The 23,298-nt window shown below is 40.7% G+C and overlaps 2 protein-coding genes across 2 annotated transcripts; one reads left to right on the forward strand and one right to left on the reverse strand.

Annotated features, from left to right (window-relative positions):
* Positions 1 to 1,578: 1,578 nt before the first annotated feature.
* Positions 1,579 to 23,118, forward strand: LOC135076745 (pyruvate dehydrogenase E1 component subunit beta, mitochondrial). The gene is made up of 8 exons (XM_063971167.1): positions 1,579 to 1,980; positions 2,633 to 2,786; positions 3,994 to 4,180; positions 5,975 to 6,097; positions 7,054 to 7,155; positions 9,655 to 9,774; positions 11,545 to 11,725; positions 21,751 to 23,118. The coding sequence occupies exons 1-8, from the start codon at positions 1,772 to 1,774 to the stop codon at positions 21,773 to 21,775; spliced, it is 1,101 nt and encodes a 366-aa protein (XP_063827237.1). The 5' UTR covers positions 1,579 to 1,771; the 3' UTR covers positions 21,776 to 23,118.
* On the reverse strand, positions 16,304 to 19,688 carry LOC135076450 (facilitated trehalose transporter Tret1-like). Its single transcript, XM_063970917.1, has 3 exons — positions 18,953 to 19,688; positions 18,203 to 18,335; positions 16,304 to 17,603 (listed from the first exon to the last, which is right to left on the reverse strand). The coding sequence occupies exons 1-3, from the start codon at positions 19,004 to 19,006 to the stop codon at positions 16,321 to 16,323; spliced, it is 1,470 nt and encodes a 489-aa protein (XP_063826987.1). The 5' UTR covers positions 19,007 to 19,688; the 3' UTR covers positions 16,304 to 16,320.
* Positions 23,119 to 23,298: the final 180 nt, after the last annotated feature.

The following is a 23,298-nucleotide window of genomic DNA, read 5'->3' on the forward strand; positions in this document are numbered from 1 at the left end:
AATTAAGGTGGGTATCATTTTCAGACAACACGATCATGCTTGCTATTTGTCAAAGGTCTCAGAAGTATTTTTTTTTAATATTGTACCTACATAATTAAGTTTTGATGCCTTACCTTTATGTATTGATAGCTACAACCTTATTTATTAAATATCCTTTTAGTATTAAATCCCAGTATCTTCCGTCGATCTGGAAGCCGTACTCCCAGACTGCATGTGGGGTAGGTCCCTTATTAGTTTATTTACGAGAGGCCTACGCCCGGCCGCCGATACAAATTTAACTGCCCCTCAAATTTTAACCCGCCCTACGCTTTGCTCATCGACTCCAGAAGGCACCAGCTTAAGCTTCAAGGTCTTACTCTGATTTGGTCAAAGCGTTTGTAAAATTTCCCTAAATAGCGCTTTTGAAGATTAACTTACCTGTGGGTATAAGGATAATCTGTAGTTACCTTTTGAAGTGGAAATACGTAACTAACTACGTGCGTTGATTCGTTTACCTTAATGCAAAATTACTGCCTCAAATACCTTTCACGGAGGTTGTAAAAGAATGGGAAAACTAAGATATTGATGCGCCGTTCGTTTCCCCCATCAATTCAAAATAGCAGCCATAAACCATGCTTTTAACGACGGGTCTCTCGCGACCTTCAAGCCCAAACCAGGGGTATACTCGGAATATATGAAACAGTCCCACTATTGATCGTCTCTCTCATTCCTATTAGAAATCCAGGGTGTGTGAGTCAGAGAGATAAAATCAAATCTACAATATTATTCTGCGACATGGAATCTTATCCCACTACTTAAACTAAGTACTCCCATTCCGTAATTATGCGACTCGCACTTCTGAGACTTTTTACGTATTTTTTATCCTTGAATGTGTTTTCGTTCATACCATCGTAAAGTATTGAATCTGCTGTGTGGTTACTACAAAGTAATTTTGCCTTATCTTCAGCGGCAAGTTACTACTTCCACTCTCACTCAAATTGCTTTGAGCTATGCATAAACTTTGGTCCTGGGCCCTGAGTCCTGACAGATCTCTCATCATCAAAATAATCAGGTCTTATTATAATAAAATCTACAGCAGGATGACGGCTCTTTCTAATTTATAAAAGGCCAATGGAGCATGACAAAGGCCTTCTCTCCCCGGATTAACACCATGGAAAGTTAATGATGTAAACTTTTTTACCTATTTTATTTAAATGCAATGCAAATATAAACGAAAAACAAAAACTTCAAGAGGATGCTGGCCATATTTCTTTCTTTTAATAATTTAAAGTAAAAAAAAAAAAAGTAAAAAAGTATTTATTTCTCAAAGATGTCACATGTACAGTTTATTCTGGCGGTCTCTGCACTAAGCTAGAAAGCTTGTATCGCAGCGGCCAATTCAAACAATTACCTTTGTTTAATTTACTCCAATTTTATTATAAACTCTTGTCGTTAAAAACACAAAATTACTTAAATGTCGTTTTGAAATTATTATTGATGAATGCAACGTTATTTTATAATGTTTGTGGCTAAATGCCTGTTGCAAAAGCAAGAAATTGAAAAAAAAAGCAATTTGACAGATGTTTGACACATGACATATCTGACACGTCCTTACGTGCGAACTTCACCTTGGTCAATTACGACCTCCATTCATCCTTCGTCCCATCAAAATACAGATTTTATCATCATTTTCAACGATTATTACCGAAAAACGCACTTAAAACCCTTTCAGTAGGCCTACAAGTGTATTGTTTTAGTATCTAAGTGTAAAACTGTGGTATAAATATTGAAAATGGCGTTGAAATCGTCGCCGGTTGTGTTCGGTTTGCTGGCTCGGCTGTCTCGCCGTAGTTTTTCGACTTCCAAGGCTTTGGCGGCGAAGCCTGTGACTGTCCGTGATGCCCTGAACCAGGCAATCGACGAAGAGATGGAAAAAGACGAGAGGGTGTTTGTTTTGGGCGAAGAAGTGGCTCAATACGACGGCGCTTACAAAGTCACAAGGTGAGCTTTTCCTCGCGTGATATAACCTTTTTGTGTCAATTTATGAGGCATTGCTAGTAATATAATGCAAGTAAACATCATCTATCTTCCCAAGACAGACTAAAACAATATTTAAATATTTTAGAGTACCTTTTTCTGTTACAAGAAAAGAATGTTACATAACCAACAAGTTTGTTGACAGATCTCAGGTGTAACGCTATCTGAGACGCAAGCAGACGTCAGTGGATGTCATAACAAAATTCCTTACCTGTCCCGAGTAGAACAAGACTGATGGCCCTCGTTTTAGTTATTGATGTGATTGAAACCAATAAACAACGTTAATGTTACTCATCTCATGATATTTAATGCAATGATAGAATATTTAATAACTTGGCCAGAAACTTATTTTATAAGGCCAATAATTTCAACAAACCTACAGTATTTTGTGCAATTATAAAAACTAGGAAAATGGCTTAATATTATTAATTTCTATGTTGAACATTCAATTTATTACTATTTCTCAGAATGTGAAAACTTTGTATTGTGACAGCCCTTCTGTTACCTAGTACATTCAAATAACCCATGTATATTGAGGCTGGAATACCATTAATTGAATTGTTAACTTATTCAGTTATATTATCCAGTTATATCATCCTTTACAATACCATTTCAGGGGTCTATGGAAGAAGTATGGTGACAAGAGAGTGATCGACACTCCTATCACAGAGGCTGGCTTTGCGGGCATTGCCGTGGGCGCTGCGTTCGCCGGCCTCAGGCCCATATGCGAGTTCATGACCTTCAACTTTTCTATGCAGGCCATAGATCATGTAAGTAAAGTCAATTGTGTCTTCAATATTAATAAAACCACATAATAATAAAGTAATTCTAGAACTTGCTCACCTTAGCATATCCTAATTAATCATACAAGACAATTTGCAACACTTTTGAATCTGCTAATCACTTACATTGCAGTTTTGGTTGATTTAGTCAAAATAATGGTAGACAATGCTGTTTATTTCAATTGAATTTTCTTAGAAAACCATGTGCTAATTGCTATTCACTGTCAATACAAAATATTACCTAAACATGTGTATGACTGCTATAACCTTCAAGATCTTAGCAGACAATTTATGCATGTTAATCTGTACCCAGACTTCTTATCAGTGTGAATTCTGATAAAGATAAATAATAATTTGCGTGCACAGACCAATATTATACTAATGTAAGTAGGCCTGTTTATTAGATTGGAATGACTTTAAGTTTCCATGATCAAGGTCAAACGAAGGGACCAGCAGGAAATGGCATATTGTGGTCAATTACAGCAGCAATTTCTTGCTCAATCTATGTTGTATTTGTGTCACCAGCATTGACTTGTTGTATTTTATCATGATTGAGGATAATTTTTCTTTCATGTTATCATTTTGTATTGATTGATGTTGTTACTTCAGTTCTATTTAAGTTAAATCATGGTTTATTTTATTATATAAATATGACCCTAGGGACGACTTAATGCTTATTATTATAATATAAATCTATTCAATATTATGTGTATTCATAATATTGAAACTGGTTGATTATTCAAATAAGTACTTACCCCTTATTTTTAATATTTTTTAACAGTAATACACTAATATCATCTTTGTCTTCTCACCAGTGGTTTCCGTCACTTTTATCAGTCCATCAAACAGTTAATTTACATTAAATTTATGTATGTTTAATTTCAACCAGGTTCTTAAATAGAGACCACGTTTTGGCAAACTTAGAGTGAAAGGCTCATCCGCTTAAATAGCTGGCACTGATTGTATGAAAAAAGCGAGAGATTGTGCTTTGTGGAGTAAGTGGAGTTCCCTGGGGGATGCTTATTACATCAAAACCAGAGTAGGTTCATTCCCGTTGTCCCCATCAGTGTAGTCTGCCATGAGCTTATGTTGATGGTCTTTTATCTTATCGTGTGGCAGATGATAAACTTTGCGCCTCAAATGACTATGAACTATCGCAATGATTATTAATATCCTAACTACCCTCACATTACAGGTGATAAACTCAGCGGCCAAGACGTACTACATGTCGGCGGGACAAGTGCCTGTCCCGATAGTGTTCCGCGGGCCCAACGGCGCCGCCGCCGGCGTGGGAGCACAGCACTCGCAGTGCTTCGGCGCCTGGTACAGCCACTGTCCCGGGCTTAAAGTGCTCATGCCCTACTCCTCGGAAGATGCTAAAGGTATGAAGCTAGCTAGGGTCGTCGTTTCAGCCGAAAGACGTCCACTGCTGGACAAAGGCCTCCCCCAAGGATTTCCACAAAGACCGGTCCTGCGCTGCTTGCATCCAGGTGCCTCCCACGACCTTCACCAGATCGTCGGTCCACCTAGTGGGAGGCCTGCCCACGCTACGTCTTCCAGCTCGTGGTCGCCACTCAAGAACTTTCCTGCCCCAGTGGCCATCAGCTCTTCGAGCTATGTGCCCCGCCCACTGCCACTTGATTTTAGCGATTCTGCGGGCTATGTCAGTCACTCTGGTTCTCCTATGGATCTCCTTATTTCTGATATAGAGCTGATATAGATTTCTGACATAGCTAGGGTATAGAGTAGTATAGACCAGGGTTTCCCAATTTTTTTTGCCAAGGAACCCTAATTGATTATACTTTTCCTAGCGGAACCCCCGTACTACTCCGCCCGCACGCCCTGCCCCTCCCTTGTGCGCAAACAAGTCGGTGCGAGCGAACAACGTCGGTCACGAAACGTGGGATAATATTTTTTACGGAACCCTTGTGGCCTTTCCACGGAACCCCAGGGTTCCGCGGACCACCATTATAGACTGTAGACGCTGAGGGCAGGAACTACATAATTTAAAGCACTTTTAGTGCTCCGACGCCTGGTACAGCCACTGTCCCGGGCTTAAAGTGCTCATGCCCTACTCCTCGGAAGACGCTAAAGGTGCGTTGACTAAGGCCCAGAACAGACGGTGAAACGCAACTGCTAGTTACTTTTCAGTTGCATCTAAGTTTCTGCCATAGCGTCCGTTGAGAGACCACACATGACGCAATCAGTTTGAAACTTTCAAAGTAACTAGCAGTTGCAGTTTCGTTGCAGTTGCGTTTCACCGTCTGTTCTGGGCCTAAGCATACTAATATACACAATGAAGACAATCACGCAACTTAAAGCACTCGCCGTGTTTCGAAGCGTGATAGAGCCACTGTCCTGGACTTGCTGAATGCCCTACTCTTCAGAAGATGCTAGAGTTATGAAGCTAGCTGAACTTTTTCTAATTAGGGTATATGGTAGTCTGGATAGTATAGAATTTGAAGGCAGGAGCTATGTACATAATTTAAAGCAGTTTAAGTGCTCCGGCGCGTGGTACAGCCACTATCTTGTATAACTTACATCTTACCTTCCTACTTCTTGTATAACCAGTGAAGGTTGAGTAGTCCTACCAGATAGCTTACCATCTTGGAACCCGCAACAATCAGAATAATATAGAAAGCAGTGACCAGATAAAGCTATAGCGTCATTGATTTCTGAAAACAATGAATATGAAAATTCCTTCCCTTACCAACTGTGTAAACATACTTACAGCTTTAAACACTTACATTTAAAAATTTCGACAATTTAATCTCGTGGAATCACTGGTAAGAGTTCCAGCAGTTTTATCCTCAGTTCATTTAGCGAATTAAAGCGATGTTTTAAAAATACCAGCCGCCTGTGAAGTAAACGTAACATAATCCCAAGTTCTCTCACTCTGATAGGAATCCTTCCTACATGATTTCATTATGTTATAGCTGTGCCCGCGACTTCGTACGCGTGAAAACCCGTTTTCGCAACATTTTTCATTTTTGCTCTGCACCTATTACTCGTAGCGTGATGGTATATAGCCTATAGCCTTCCTCAATAAATGGGCTATCTAACACTGAAATAATTTTTCAAATCGGCCCGGTAGTTCCTGAGATTAGCGCGTTCAAGTAAACAAACAAACTCTTCAGCTTTATAATATTAGTATAGATAAATTGTTTCTTTTCCAGGTCTGATGAAAGCAGCCATCAGGGAAAACGACCCCGTGGTGGTGTTAGAAGATGAGATCCTGTACGGCATTCCATTCCCCATGTCTGACGAGGCACTGTCGTCAGACTTCGTGCTTCCCATCGGTACGTCACGTACATCTATTGTCATTGTAATTATTGTACATCTTAAGTCTGCATAATAATGCCCGTATTCACAAACATTACCACGAGGTCTCACAGTGCGCGTGGACGCAAAGGTTGACACACGAACCAATCACAGAGCTCTATTCAACGCTGTGCGTTCGGTTTGCTGCTTCACTTATGCAAGTTTCGTTTGTGAATACGGGCGTAAGTCTATCTATAGCTCGCAGAGCTGATGGCCGCTTAGGCAGAAAAGTTCTTAAGTGGCGATCACGGGCCAGAAAACGTAGTGTGGGCAGGCCACTAAGTGGACCGACGATCTGGTGAAGTTTGCGGCAGGTGCCTGGATAGGACCAGTCCTTGTGGAAATCCTTGGGGGGGGCCTTTGTCCAGGAGTCTTTCGGCTGAAATGAACGAATCGACCGGTCATTATGGAAATTATTGGGGAAGGCCTATGTTCAGCAGTGGACGTCCTATGGTTGTCGAAATGATGTTGACGAGGTTCAGGATAAAGTATACATACAGGGTGTCCCAGAATGGGTGAATCAAACTGCTAGGGGAGGTAGCTCTACTAATATACTAATCCTAAAAAATATCAAAAAACATTTTTGAGTTCGGATTTTGTTTTTTAAATAAAGTTCCCTAAACTCGAAATCTAGTCATTATTTTTAAAAGTTTGTTTACTAAACGAAGCGATCATGTACAATTAATATTAGTAAGAAAAAAGTACAAATAAACTCCAAACGTAGCAATTATAGCCAGATACTTAGGCAAAGCTGATTTATTTTCACTTTTTCAAAAACATTTTTTTTGTGTCCTTATGCGCTTTATTTTTTTCATATTTTTTAGGGATAGTACATTAGTAGAGCTACCTCCCCTAGCAGTTTGATTCACCCATTCTGGGACACCCTGTATAATGTAGTTTTTAGTTTCGGAGTCTAATTTGATTATGTTTCCAGGCAAAGCGAAAATCGAGCGCGAAGGCAAGCATATTACAGTCGTGTGCGCCGGCCGCGCCACCGACACCGCGCTACAAGCCGCCAACGAACTCGCGGGGAAAGGTAATCACATGCATAGAAATACAGGATTTTAAGGTCTATTCCACTTTGATCACCTGGCTTTGATGACCCAGGTGATCAAAGTCCACTTCCAGCGACAATTTAGTGTCCTTTGATCACCCACAGATATGATGCCCTGGGTGATCAAAGTGGACTCCAGTTAAATTATTATTTTAGTGTCCTTTGATCACCTGGGTCATCAAAGCCAGGTGATCAAAGTGGAATAGACCGATTTTAACACATACACATTAAACGATTTATTCCACTTTGATCACCTGGGTGACTTCCAGCGACAATTCAGAGGTATGATTTATTTGTAGGTGATCAAAGGACACTAAATTATTAATTTAATTGGAGTCCACTTTGATCACCCAGGGCATCGTATCCGTGGGTGATTAAAAGACACTAAATTGTCGCTTGAAGTCCACTTTGTTCACCTGGATTAAACAGCCTGTCGGAGAAAAACTCGGGAGACGTTGTTGGTAAGTTTTGTATTCACAGTACGCAGCAGTTTACAGCATTGAATAGGAATTTAATGGCCGTGCTCGATAAAAGCAGCACGCGAACATGTGTAGCGCCATCTATGGTTCTTTATAGGAATTAGCTTACTGGATTAAATCCCGGTAGTTCGGTTTACGGAAGAAGAACCATAGATGGCGCTAAATATACAGGGTGTCCCAAAAAGTAGTGTCAAGCCGAAGCCCACAGGTAAAGCATCACTAGGGCTACCGGAATCACCGCGACTTTTTATAGTTTTCGAGTTATGTTTTTTTTTACAAGATATAGGATTTTGGTTTACATTTGTGTTATGGATGTAAATACTTCTGAATCAGATATTCCTAGTATTAATCTAATAATAATTAAAAATCAGGCATGTACCTTGTCTATTCGCGACACAGTGACCAAAAACACAGAAATTTAAAACAATCATAACTCGAAAACTATCAAAAATCGCGGAACATACATGGGGGGGATTCGGGTAGCCCTAATTCTCTACCTCTGGGCTTCGGCATGACACTAGTTTTTGGGACACCCTGTATATTGGTTTGAAACACAGCCATTAAATCGAAATGACACACTAGGCTCTTTTAGACCACTCAAGTTGTTACAAATAAAAGGCGAAGTCTCACTTGTATTTATATGTATTCATTGACTGGCTTTTGAAAACTATCCTACGGTTGCTTACTGGTGTTAATCGAGCTCACAGAGTAGACGCAGACTCGCAGCACTCTACCAATTGTTAAGGAAAAATAAAAGTCAGTCACTGTAGAAATATATTTTAGATTTTCACAATGGGCAACACAATCGCAATAGGGCTTAGTAACGGGAAGAAATGTTAAATGAAATGATGAAATGTTGAATGAAAGAAATGATGCATGAATTATATATCACATATTTTGATTACTTTGTGTGTGTGAATTTCTAATGCGACACTGAGTTTCGAACTCGGCGCATTAATTGGCATCTCTCTATATCTCTATGGCAGGGTACTCACCTGCCATTGTAGCACGTAAGGCCTCAGCCTCGAACTTAGCGGGCAGCGGGGCGGCGGCGGCGGCGGCGCGGGAGCGGGGCGGGCAACGCAGACCCGTTCTCGAAACAAGCGGGCAGCTCGCGCGGCGCTTTAGCGGCGAAGTGTTGTGTTCGGGGTTGTGTTGTCGAGATATTTGTTTTTATTCGCGAACGAAATGTCTGAACAACGGCGACAATTTTATTTCGATTCAAATTTATTCCTTACGCTCGATTTATTGTGAGCAAAAGAAGGAGTGCGCTGCCCGCTCGTTGCCCGCTCCCTCGCCGCTGCCCGCTCGTTGCCCGCTCCGGCGCCGCTGTTTTCGAGAACCGGTCTATTTGATTTTACGCATAAGATCCTGCCGCTCCCGCGCCGCTGCCCGCTAAGTTCGAGGCTGAGGCCTAAAGCATGTAACGTAACCAACCTCCAAGTGAGTACGGCTCGTCCACGGTCATCGCGTATCTAGCTGCGAGCTCCTGAATCCTACTGCGAGCCGCCTTTGTGCTCGCAGTGATACCGCCAGTCGGCGGGTCGCTGCGATCTCCCTGCGAACCACGCGCGAGCAGCTCGCAGAGGGCTCGTGCCTATGTACTCATTTGATACAGTATCTGATACATTATCTGCTACACGACTAGATGAGTACCCTGCATATGGTCTTGTAGAAGACGTTGATTGACGTCGAAGGGCAGGTCAGCAAATGAAACACAGAGCTCGCTCCAAACGTGACAGTATAGCGTGTTCAAACGGCGACTGAGGCATGAGCTCACTCAATCAAAGTAACGGACAATTGTTATCTTTGTCTCGCTCACGCCTTAGTCTATCTTACTCTAATAAAAATACTTATCTATCTTACTCTAGCAAGTACTAGCAACTATATCTATCTTACTCTAACACATTAGACAATAGTCACATTTTATTACCACGAGTATTTACAGTTTCTATACAAAGGTTCTACCGTTAACAGGTCTAATGTTTTGATCTGTTTCCAGGCATCGAGTGCGAGGTGATCAACCTGCGGTCGCTGCGGCCTCTTGACTTCGACACCATCGCGCGTTCCATCGCCAAGACGCACCACCTCGTCACCGTCGAGCAGGGCTGGCCGCAGTCTGGTGATTATGCCTTCATTTACATTTTGCGTAGACGCCACATATTTTATTATATAGGGTGTGGTTTTGTAAAACAACGTCCATCTCAGGGGTGGTAGTACACATGAAAGTAATTATCTATCTATCTATCTATACAGGGTGTTAGGTAAATGGGTATATGAGCCGACACTAGCCCATGTTAACATGGGCATATAAATGGTATGGTGAAGTCAGAAATTTGATATCATCATTTTATTTATTTTTTATTTTCATACAAAATAAATTTTATAAAATCCGATTTGTATGAAAATTAAAATAATTAAAATGAAGATATCAATTTTCTGACTTCACCATACCATTTATATGCCCATGTTAACATGGGCTAGTGTCGGCTCATATACCCATTTACCTAACAAGGTAAATGTTCAGGGTGTTCCCTGTACACTTGGCATCAAAGAAATCGCACCTCCCGCTGTGACAGTAACTTTAAATATTTTCTTCTGACATAATCATGGTGCCCCACCAATATTGGTGTTATATGTATCTGTTTTTGAAGCGCATAATGGCACGCATGTAAAGGCGTATGCCGAAATGATCGTATACGCGCAGGTCTGAAACTGCTCATAGGGCTCGCCGGCACGGGTGACTTTTTTCGCTGTAACTATTCCGTCCCTCATACCAAGTCCATGGAGATGTATGGAGGTGCGCTGACGCAGCGACGATACGGTGACAGAAACTTTTTAAACTTACTATGAAGATGACAAATTAAAACATGGCGACAAAAGCAGAGTAAATACAAATGAATAGGTCGGTTTGCATGTGAGCGCGCCAACACGTATGCGGCGCGCACGCACACACTGACAAAATTCGGCGCAACCCCGCTAAATTAATTGTCAGTGTGTGCGCGCGCGCCGCATACGTGTTGGCGCGCTCACATACAAACCGCGCCCGTGCGTTTCTATGAAGATGATCTACTCATTTGTATTTACTCTGACAAAAGTCACCTGTGCGCGCGAGCCCTTAGTAATTATAAATACGGGGTCATCCATAAAGTACGTCACACGTAAAGAGGGGGGGAGGGGGTTGACAAAGTGTGACATGGTGTGACAAGGGGTGGGAGGGGTCCTAAGTTTCGTGACATCACATTTCAATTGTTTCAAATATTTGATATAATGTTGATTTCATAAAAAAAGTACTTAATTTAAATGGAAATAAAACTATTTTCGGATCTGCTGTTAATTTAATTATTGTTCGATGTGAAATTGCAAACGCATGTGACGTCACACTAGGGAGGGGGGGTCTCAGAAATGTGACCACCTGTGACAAGGACGGAGGGGGGGGTCAAAAAATCATTAAATTCGTGTAACGTACTTTCTCCTCATTTCTGATTCGATCACGCAGGGAGACTCCGAGCATAGCCCGCTCCATCGCCCTTTGGGTGACTCGCAGGAGAACCAAAGTAACCGACATAGCTCGCAGAATTGCTAAAATCAAGTGGCAGTGGGCGGGGCACATAGCTCGTAGAGACGATGGCCGTTGGGGCAGGAAAGTTCTCGAGTGGCGACCACGGGCTGGAAGACGTAGCGTGGGCAGGCCTCCTACTAGGTGGACCGACGATCTGGTGAAGGTCGCGGGAAGAGCCTGGATGCGGGCAGCGCAGGACCGTTCATTGTGGAAAATCTTGGGGGAGGCCTTTGTCCAGCAGTGGACGTCATTTGGCTGAAACGAACGAACGTACTTTATGGATGGCCCCTACAGAGAAAAGGCTTTTATTTATTTATTGTTTGTCTCCAGGCATCGGCGCGGAGATCTGTGCGCGCGTGATGGAGTCGTCTGCCTTCTTCGAGCTCGACGCGCCCGTGTGGCGCGTGACTGGAGCCGACGTGCCCATGCCCTACGCGCGCTCGCTCGAAGCGCTCGCCCTGCCGCGGCCTGCTGACGTCACCGCCGCCGCCGCCGCCGTGCTCAGCAACAAGTACGTACTGCTGCCTGCACCTCACGCTCGTGAGCCTACTGTGCCCATTCCGAAGTACCAAGTATGCAGCTAAAAAAAACAACTGGTGGCTGAACCGCACGCTCGTGAGCTCAGCCCTACGCGCGCTCGCTCGAAGCGCTCGCTCTACCACGCCCCGCTGACGTCACCGCCGCCGCCGCCGCCGTGCTCAGCAACAAGTACGTACTGCTGCCTGCACCGCACGCTCGTGAGCCTACTGTGCCTTACCATTCCGAAGTACTAAGTATGCAGCTAAAACAACTGGTGGCTGAACCTCACGCTCGTGAGCTAATGCCTACTGTGACTTACTATGCCGAAGTGAATTGTCCTGGGACGTGAATGTCGCTAGCAACAAGTATGTAACTAGAACCCGAACCGCACGATCGTGAGCCTTACCATGGTGAAGTGTAACACCCTGGGATGTGTTCGGCAATAAGCACGTACCTGGCGCCTAGACTTTACGCTCATGAATTCAACCTTACTGCACCTCAAGCTGCGTTTTTACTAGGAAATATTTTACGGAGACTTACATTTCTAGCACACTGGGACGCGACCACAGTGCTCGGCAACAAATACGTAACTAACGCCTAGACCTCACGCTGGTGAGCTCAGCCCTAATGCGCCTTACCATGTTGAAGTTCACGGCATGAGCGCTGACGTAGCCGCCGCGCCGCCACTACGCTCAGCAATAAGTGCTTAAGGCCGGGTAACAGAGAAAATGGCGAAAATGAGGTTTTCATTTTTCATTTTTGAGGTACTAAACAGTAAAATAAAAGGCTAAGATTTTTTTTGGGCATAGTTGAGGATATTTTCTAGGGCTATTAACGGATGGAAACACGATTTGATGAAGTTGACTCGATAGAATAAATTCCCAAAGTTACCTCTATTAGTTTTCTAATAATGGTTTTATTTTTAAAATAAGCGATTTGAGATTCTGAATCTTTTACTAAACTAAAGTTCAGAAATAACTTGAGGGCTTTTAACGGATGAAATTTTTATATTGCGTCTTATTTAGTTACTATGTTAAAAAATGTGGAAAAAATCGCCCATGACGGCTTGGACAATCTCAATCAGTCGCGCGGTGGCGCTTACGGAGGACGGACGCGTGCCAGTTTTTTGGCCGTGACAGTTCTCGATTTGTCAATATTTTTGACAATGATGACTTTGATGAGTCACAGTATAATAATACCAGTGTTACTGGAGAAAGCTAAAATTTTTGATAATTAAGAATTCTGAATTTTGTCTACCTATTGAAATTTAAATCGTTGGCATCCTTTTAAACTAAGACTCTACTCATGATACATTCCTCAAATATGAGACAAAACCAATGAGTTAAAATTACATTTTAATAGTACCTACATACAATCGTCTTCACTCTTTAGAAGAGCACACTGACACAAATAAATAAATAAAAATTAGGTCAGTGGGTCAAATATAGGGGCAGCTGCACGTCACTGAGGCCTCAGCCTCGAACTTAGCGGGCAGCGGGGCGGCGGCGGCGGCGGCGCGGGAGCGGCAGGATCTTATGCGTAAAATCAAATAGACCGGTTCTCGAAAACAGCGGCGCGGCAGCGGCGCCGGAGCGGGCAACGAGCGGGCAGCGGCGAGGGAGCGGGCAACGAGCGGGCAGCGCACTCCTTCTTTTGCCCACAATAAATCGAGCGTTAGGAATAAATGTGAATCGAAATAAAATTGTCGCCGTTGTTCAGACATTTCGTTTGCGAATAAAAACAAATATCTCGACAACACAACCTCGAACACAACACTTCGCCGCTAAAGCGCCGCGCGAGCTGCCCGCTTGTTTCGAGAACGGGTCTGCGTTGCCCGCCCCGCTCCAGCGCCGCCGCCGCTCCCGCCCCGCTGCCCGCTAAGTTCGAGGCTGAGGCCTGAAAGACGATTCTGTTTACTCGGCATCTGGGCTGGAGAACATGAATCCTTGCTTACAGATGCAGATGTAAATAGAGTTATAATTGGACAAATTTTACATGAAATGTTTAACAGAACTCAGTTAAAAGACACATACATGGAATACCAATAAGGTTGCGGAGGGAAAGCTACCTATTATAAACTAGCGGCCGCCCGCGACTTCGTAAGCGTGGACCTCGTTTTACCCCCGTTAGATATGATGTTTTACCTCATTTTACCCATGTTGATAGATGGCGTTTCACGGTTTCCCCCGAATGAATATTTACGAACGTCATACCGTAGTTTGTCCAGTGCTGTAGATTTTAACCAATGACGATAGATGGCGCTTTTAGACACGTCTTATTTATTTATTGAAATTTATTTGCCACATATCGTCATAATGTTAATCTGGGTTATAAACAATAATACTGTAAAGTTTCAACAAAATCCGTTCAGTAGTTTTTGCGTGAAAGAGTAACAAACATCCAGACATCATGACATCCAAACTTTCGCCTTTATAATATTAGTAGGATATTTCACAATCCAAACTAATATTTACTATTTAGCATTTACTTACAGTAAATATTAGTTTGGATCGTGAAATATTTAAAATAAAAAAAAAGAATAAAACAAAATAGGGTTTCAAATTACCTATCTATAATCTAATATTATAAAGAGGTAAAGTTTGTGTGTTTGTATATTTGTTAAATTGTAAGGGGTAATCTCGGGATCTACTGAACTGATTTTAAAAAATCTTTCACCAATAGAAAGCCACATTATATCTGAGTGTAATAAGTTATATAAAAACCAAAAAATTCCACGCGGGCGAAGCGGCGGGCGGAAAGCTAGTTTATTTATAATTATGTAAGAGCATAATTATTAAAGTCGAAGTCAAACATTCTTTATTTGTGTGGACCTATATTAACGAGAGATTACAAGAGATTACAAGGCGTCAAATATTTCAAGAAAAAAATTAAAAACTATTATAAAGCTAAATTATGCTCTCATGGAGCCTTTACCTACTCTGACAAATTAAGACTTAGAGAAGAAACTAATAATAAAACTATTTAACTGTCCTGCAATGAAAAGCTTGATCGGGTACAACACCTCAAGTTATTTCAGAACTTGATTTCATTAAAAGACTCCGAATATCAAATCGCTTAGGTATCTAAAGTCAAACGATTCTGAAATGTCAAGTGGACTAATGAATAACCCATTAAGATAGTAGCGCCCTCCTGTCAATGACATACCTGGAACGATAGAGTTTTGAACAACTAATAAAAATGCTTTGTCCTAAATGACTGACGGATATCGTAGAGACCTGAAAGTTGGAATGTGTGTTCTTTTTATGACGTAGGCATCTCATAAGAAAAGATTTTCCGAAATGGGGTCATGAAATGAAGGGGGTGAAAAAAGGGGGCAAAATTTGTATGGGACAAAGTGATTCCTTGGTTCAATCTACTTGAAATTTAGTTTAACAATACCTTAATATAATTCATGAAAGACGTGTGGAACGGGTAGAAAGTAATTTTGGCAGTCATTTTCTTCGAAGTTGATATCAATACTACTTAGTGCCTTTGATTTAATTACTTTTTATTTTTACAAGTGTTTGAAAACTCCATTTCAGATTGTGTTCAATGTCAAGTGAAATCTCAAATTGAAATGTCTCAATCTCAATGAGGAGACTCTGTATTTATTCCTAGAATTCCCCAAACACCGTCAAATTACCCTTTCGAATTCAAGACAGTGCAGTTTCCCATCAGTCTGCTTTGTAATGACTATAAACAAAGCTCAAAGTCAAACTCTAGGGACCTCTGCTTAAACTCCCATGAGTGCACAGAGGTACGCAGGTAACCGCGTGTGATGCTTATAGCAATTTTTGATAGGTACAGAACCCCGTACATACGTCATACATATTATAGAAAGAAAACACCCAGACCAATACAAACAAATATGTTTCTGCAATTTTAGTATGATATTTTTATTTATTAATAAACAAAGAGACTGAACAAAATTGATGCGTACCTATACTGATTAATGTTATTAACCACATGCAAAGCTTCGTCAATTGCAACAACTATAATTAAATTTATTATCCAAGCTCTAAATAATCGCTACTAAGAGTAACTTATCATAAAAAAAATTCCAATCGCTCAAGCTCCCAAGGGCCTACCGATAGGTCGGGTGACGTAATCTTGAAATTCTTTAAGCCGGCGCAGAACTTCCAGAAGGTCGGGCGACGCCACGGCCACTTTGAACAGTGTTTACTTCTGCAGTTATATTTTATATTTATTCGATTCTAGAATATATTCCCAAAAAGTCTGAAAGGTGTTTTAATTTGTATCACTTGGATATGATTTCTATTAGAAAGTGTTGTGAGTGTGACGCTTGAAGGGAAGGAAGTCAACCTAACCTAACCAACTGCGTATTTCTATACTGTGTAGCGGGAAATTGTGGCGGGAGCTCTTTGACGCGCTGTTTTCGGCGAAGAATTGCGCGCGCAGATTTTGACAGCGCGAAATACCTACTTTAGAAGAAATACCAAGCCTTAACTAAAGCCTTAACGTACTAGAACCATGGGTAAATGAAAGATTAAGATTTATAGACTGTGTTAATTTGTATATTTTATTTAACGTGTTGTTATTAAAGGTCAGCTACTAGGTTACTTAAAACTACAATTGCCTTTGGTTTACATTATGTTTTGTCAGCGACTCTACTTCAGATTGCAATACTTGCTCTTTCCTAAAATGTTCTGCTATTTCTAGGAGCGTTTTATCTTTGGTCTCGGGCAAATATTTGTACGCAATTACTATCAGGATCGTTGAGGTGATCGCGAAAAAGAGAAAAGAGCCTTCAGTGCCGAACCATTTCATTACACTCGGAGCGATCTTCAGACTGATCCCCAAGATTAAAATAGTGAAGAACGCCCCTATACACAAACAGAAGTTCCTAAACCGTATAGGCAACAGTTCACCGCCAATGGACGATGACATTATCAACGGCCCGCAGGCTATGGCCAACGAAAACGCCATCAGCAATGCCACAGAAACATATCCGTTCTCAATTATTACGCCAAACCGAATCATGTATAAGTAGGCGGAAATTATGAATAGAAACGTTGTAGCTATGGACGTTGCTCCCAATAACATGGTCCGCCTTTTCAATACTCTAGTCAGACCACATCCAGTGTACATCCCCAAAACGGTAATTCCGTCCAATACTAACATTCCTATATGGGCTGTGGACTGGCTACCTGTAATCTTTTTTAAAATATCAATAGAATAAATGGTAAACACCAATTTCCCTGACATGTGGTACATGCTGTGCATCAGAAAGGTTAGAGCGAGCGGCTTATACGTCTCTGGCTGGCAAACAGCAGAAGTGTAGATTTTAATATATTGGAGCAACGATTTTTTGGGCTTGCTGCAACTTTTGTATTCTCTCTGAACGGCTATCAAAGATTCTAATTCCTTTTCCGACTCGTCGCCGGCTCCCTTCAACCAGCGATGAGACTTAGCGCATATATCGTACTTCTCCTTTTTCGCCAGCCAGTAAGGCGACTCGGGCATCACAAGCATGATAATAAAGACATACACGTTACAAAGGACGCCGAGTAACCCTATGTAATTGTAAGGGAAGTATATTCCCAGAGCGTTGGCCACCCAGATGCCCCAAAAAAAGGAAGCAGACTTGATGGTGATGAACAGGCCACGGTATTTGGGGGTGGTGCATTCTGTGAGAAGGAGTAGCATGGTGGAGGTCTGGCTGGCGGCCGTGGCGCCGTGGATGACCTGGCTGACCAGCACTTGTACCGCGTCCCGGCTGAAGAAGAGAACGGCAAACGCCACACACGCGTTGGTAGCTTGCAGTGATATAGTCTTTCTGAGGCCAAATAGGTGCGCGGAAATGGTCATTACAAAAACCCATATCATCCCGATGTAGCCGACGATGGAAGCTGAAAAAAAGAGTTGGGACACTGTTAACGGACTTATAATATTCTTGAAGACTATGACCTACATGTAAACTCTAGCATAAAAAGTCGGCCGTTTAGTGTAGTGTTCGATTCCCGGCCGGGCAGAAATTGAAATGATGAATTTTAATTTCAGTGACGGGTCTGGGTGTGACTATGTATAATATGTATTTAAAAAAAAAAGTATATAAGTAGTATATCCGTTAAGCTAGCACCTATAACACAAGCATTAAGTTGCTTACTTTGGGACACCGGGACCGTTTCACAACCTTGCAACGCATCTTGGCACTGCTTAAAAAAATCTCGTTCCCACCGCTTCAACTCCTGTGTAGGACCTACAGCTTGACCGCCAATAAAAAACCCAACCAGTGAAGGTCAAGTTAGTCCCGGAGGGAAATCATTGGACCCGCTACGAAATTAATCAAAAGAACATAGGAGGATTTTAAAGTTAGGGTTGGCGATGTACTATCGGCCACAGTGTTAACTATCCATTTCCGTGTTTGCTCTCGCTCTCATGATAGTGGTGATCTTTGCGATAGAACGAGACAGCACTGTTGCCAATAGTACATTTTATATCAACTCACATATCCACGACGCCATCGCATCGCTCACGAGGGTCGTGGAGTTGGCCCGCAGCTGCGGAATGGTGACGGTCGGCGTGCCCAGCACAAGACCGAACATGAAGTAAAACGTCCACGCCAAACTGCACACCATCGCCTGGAAATGTTGAATAAACACATTAATTAAACCTCAAGGAACATTTTTAACCTTTAACTATGGACGGCGGGTCTCAGAGGCCCACCCCCCTTTCCAATTTCTCGGTTTAAACACCTTCCCGCCACGTGCTGCTCTAGACCATCTCAGTAGCTTCAGTTTTAACTGTGTTTGGACCGAGGAGGCATAAACTCGCGTCTTCCGGCACGTATTACGTGAGTAATAACCATCCAAAATTTTGTCCGGGCCTGGGAGACCCGATGACTATAATTTCCATACAAACATACTTGTATGGATGTGACTTGTCAACTATAATTTTTTTATATTATATTATTATAAAATTAAGTAAATTGTTCTAGTTTAAACTTTCTTGTTTGTTGTTCGTAGTAATCCATGAAGCTATCGCGAATTTGAAACTATTTTTTTGGGGGCAGAATGTTATCAACAGGACCTATGATGTAAGCTCGCCTTTGATCTTTAGAACTGTTTTAAGATTTGAGTTTATTTAAAAAGTTAACCTTTCATTATCATTAAATTATCATGCGATTAGCGTCATAAGTATGTAGACTTACTAATGACTAGGTTAAGAAAATAACCAACCGGAGAATCAAATTTCCTACCTGTCTCAGAAATAACTTCCATGGAAATTTATTGTTATCACTGTCACCTCCCATTTTACTCGAAATATATTAAAAATGAGCGTAAATATTTATTTTTCAAAACCACGCACTCATAACTGAACACCTTGCCTACATAACTATTAAGTTGCGACTGTGAGTTGTTACAGCAAAAAAGAAGTTTTAACCCGTTCAACAATCGCGTGAATAATCTGGTATCAGAATAGCAGCATGTACTAAATTCCTCAGTTACGAATAAAACAGATGTACACACGGCCACACTGTTAACTATCCATTAACGTTTTTGCTCTCGCTCTCATCAAATGGTGATTCTTTGCGACAGAACGAGATGACATGACTGGCAATAGGCAGTTAACACTGTTGCCGATAGTACATAGGTACTTTATGTCGTAGAACTTTAGTCGTTGAAAGGGATTACTAATGTTTGGCCAAAAAAACGTTTCCCAAATTATCACATCGCAAACAACGTTTCGCAAATTTTCATTTGGCAAAACAACTTATTTCAAACTTTTAATTCGCAAATGTCGTTTTTGGCATATTATTGTTTAGCAAATTATTGTTTGGCAAAGTATGTTTTGCCAAATGTTTCATTTGGCAAAAATATTTCACGATAAACTATTTACAAAATAATTTGATTGGTGCATAGAATGGAATACAAATTAGCTTGTGGTTATTATTTTGTTTAGTGGGTAGTTAATATAAAATTTGTTCTAAATAAATTTTCATATTTCATTCTTTTTATCGAAATTTCCAAATGATTCATTAACAATAGAGGTGATTCTAGCGCTCGGCGGCCGCTGCCGCGGCACGTTTCTTTCGCCTTCGCGGCACGCTTCGCTCGCCTTCGCGCATTAAGGGTCACTGTTCTAACCTAACCTAACCTAACCTACTATTTTCTGCAATACCTACTTTTTGCAACCATACTATTTTCTGCAATCTCTTTGTTTCACATAAAATTCTGGTGAAAACCATGATCATGTGCCTTATGCTTTGATTTGTGGGTATGTATGTGAAGTGTCAATTTGACCAAACAAATTATTTGGGATAATATAAAGGACATCATCCATTTTGGTCCAAAATCAAAAGTGCCGGCCAAAAAATAAAAGTGCTGTATTCTGTCAGAGAATGGGCAGCAGCGCTCTCTGAAAAACATCAATCTTTTAAACTGCGATCTCCAACCCGCCTGCCTAGCGTGGAGATTATGGCAAAACCCTCCACTATAGTGGAGGAGGCTCATAGTCCAGCAGTGGACTGTAAAGAGCTGTTGATGATGATGATGATTCTGTCAGAATACAGCACTTTTTTTTTATTGGCCGACATTTTTGATTTTGAACAAAAAATGTATGAATCGTCGATGAATTTTAGATCTCAAGTACTCGACGCACAGTGGTGCTACAGCTTTGTTGCCATAATAATAATTGCTAAGGTGGACGTATTCTGTCAGAATACAGCACTTTTTTTTATTGGCCGACACTTGATTTTGAACAAAAAATGTATGAATCGTCGATGAATTTTAGATCTCAAATACTCGACGCATAGTGGTGCTACAGCTTTGGTGCCATAGTAACAAATGCTAAGGCGGACGTATTCTGTCAGAATACAGCACTTTTTTTTTATTGGCCGACACATTTGATTTTGAACAAAAAATGTATGAATAGTCGATGACTTTTAGATCTCAAATACTCGACGCACAGTGGAGCTACGGCTTTGGTGCCATAGTAACAAATGCTAAGGCAGACGTATTCTGTCAGAATACAGCACTTTTTTTTGTTGGCCGGCACTTTTGATTTTGGACCAAAAATATATGAAACGTGGATGATGTCCTTTGGCAAAATAAAACATTTGCTATATAAACATTTGCCAAGTAAAATTTTGCCAAATGATAATTTGACCAAATGAATTAGTTGCGAAAAGTACAGTTGCTAGTTCATTTGGGAAATGAATCTTTGGCGATAAGTTGTTTGCGAAGTGAAATTTGGCCAAACGGAAGGATACCCGTTGAAAGAGATAATTATGACAAGTAATAGCAAAGATTTTGATTCGATTTATAGTTTATTCGATTATATCTAAAAATCCATCCCTCCCTCCAAGTACGACAATTATTTCGATTGTAGACGAAAATGTACTTAAATATCGTCTAAAATCTAACTAAATATGCCTTAATACAATTATATCGCGTTGTTTACGCTAGCTTGACAAAACGGGGTTTAATACGTCGTTTTTTAGTATGCAATAACGACAGCTATTAAAATTACCTACACGGAGAAGTGACAAAAATTCAATATGCGCTAAAATATTAAATATCTGAAACTAGAATACATAAGTATTCTATAAGGAAAAGTTATAGGACATATGTACATATTTGTTAAAATAAATCTGAAACTGTATAACTGTTTCATTCAGTTATTGTAAATAAATAGAGTTGCAAGAAGGTTAACCAGACTGCAATGTTTCAGGTGCGAAATAAATTAAAATAAATAAATATGCAATAAAATTATTGTCACTGGCTTCACCTTTACGGCAGAGCTAATTTATGAAAATCGTCGTCAAAAATATGCTGGCCACAGTGTTGCCGTGACTAACACACTATAGCAATGCCTATATAAATAAAAAAATTAATAGTAGTCGTGCCTCCTACACATTTTATTGGAAAGTGAAGGCCAAGCCGCATTGTATTTTATGTGAGCCTATTGTCTTATCAGTAATCTGTCTGTTCCTTTCTGTTTATACTTAAGTAAATAGTTTCAAAACATACCTTAACGTTTTCTTTTTTGTTTCAGAATAAGCGAAGCAGCGAGTCAGTAGTGAAGGAGAATCTCTAGCCAATACAAGCGCAAAGTTATCATGTGCACACTATACATAGAACAGTAGGCCCGCTTCTATCATAAAGTACGTGACAACTTAGGCCGAGTTGCATCATCTTACTTTTAACAAGCGTCAAAATCTGTCAAACTACATACATAAACCACCGGCTACTTATCATTAAAGTTAGGCCCAGAACATACGGTGAAACGCAACTGCAACGAAACTGCAACTGCTAGTTACTTTTGAGTTGCATCTAAGTTTCTGACATAGCGTCCGTTGAGAGACCACACATCGTCGCTTGCCTCTCTAACTGACGTAACTGACATTTTGCAAAATTTTCCGGTGATTAGACAGATCGATTCGTCTTTCGAAATTGATTAAGATGGTGTAGATGTAGATAACTAGCAGTTGCAGTTCCGTTGCAGTTGCGTTTCACCGTCTGTTCTGGGCCTTACAGTTAAAGTTTATAAATGGTGTAACTCAACCTTTTAGAAGTGCTGGTGAAACCTATTTCGCTATACACCTTGTACGCCGCGGCTGTCGCGTATTTTATGTTATCTAACACATCGAACAAAATATACCCGTATAAGTACAAGTATCCTACACAACACTGCCTCAAAAGTCTAAATACATTATGCCTACTTCTGTTTAAAAATGACTCTAAAAATCATCATTCACTAAAGTGACCACGAAACCGTCCTCCCTTCTACTTTTTTCCGCTTGAATGTTTGTAAATACGTCATGACTGTGTTTACGAGCACATGGAATTAATAATAATCATTTTGATTTGAGAATGAAAGAATCTACTAGAGGGGTTAACGAATCATGGTTACTCAAACGAGCGGACCTTCTACGTTTTTCTATGTTGTGTAAACTTAAGACATTGTAAATATTTCCATTTACCGCGTGTCTGAACCGCCGTGGGGGGCAAGAGACATGGTAATATCTTGGTTTGGTAAAATTCCACTCAAAAGCCGACTTAAGATTTATAATATCAAAGTTCAGATTTGCTTGTAAATAATGATAAATCAACTTGAAACACACCTCGTCTGCTTCTTTGAAAAATCAGATGTTGATTTTTTTTACTTATTTAGATAGTTAAGTTCTTGAGGAGAATAAATAGCAAGAGATTACTATTATATTTAACATGCCATGTTATTAAGTTTTATAATATTTGATTATTTATTTTTATACCATTTGAGTGGACTTTTATAACTACAAAGGCATTATTATATCGCTTGTGCGCGGTGCTTAAATGTGATGTTATATTTGAAGCAATCGTACATTATCTGTGCGCTGTTAGATTATTATTTATTATTAAAATTAAATAAATTTATTAAAAACACATTGTTTTATTTTAAACATAAATATTGAACTAAACATACCGGCTACTGGTTAGTTTGGTTGGAGAGCCAATCGCCATAGATTTATTTACAAAGGCGACACCTATATAATAACAAATTTTGATCTGCCTATTGGCGACTGGTTACTTTGATAGGAGCGCCATAGATGGCGCTAGCCGT

This window comes from Ostrinia nubilalis, chromosome 12 (assembly GCF_963855985.1).
Source record: "Ostrinia nubilalis chromosome 12, ilOstNubi1.1, whole genome shotgun sequence".
NCBI lineage: Eukaryota > Metazoa > Arthropoda > Insecta > Lepidoptera > Crambidae > Ostrinia > Ostrinia nubilalis.

Coding starts and splice junctions, on each gene's coding strand:
- LOC135076745 (XM_063971167.1), top strand. CDS start 1,772: ATGGCGTTGAAATCGTCGCCGGTTGTGTTCGGTTTGCTGGCTCGGCTG. Junction 1,981..2,632: donor GGCGCTTACAAAGTCACAAG/GTGAGCTTTTCC, acceptor ATACCATTTCAG/GGGTCTATGGAAGAAGTATG. Junction 9,775..11,544: donor GCAGGGCTGGCCGCAGTCTG/GTGATTATGCCT, acceptor GTTTGTCTCCAG/GCATCGGCGCGGAGATCTGT.
- LOC135076450 (XM_063970917.1), bottom strand. CDS start 19,006: ATGGGAGGTGACAGTGATAACAATAAATTTCCATGGAAGTTATTTCTG. Junction 18,336..18,952: donor GGAAGTTATTTCTGAGACAG/GTAGGAAATTTG, acceptor CAACATTTCCAG/GCGATGGTGTGCAGTTTGGC. Junction 17,604..18,202: donor TGCGATGGCGTCGTGGATAT/GTGAGTTGATAT, acceptor TCTTTTTTTCAG/CTTCCATCGTCGGCTACATC.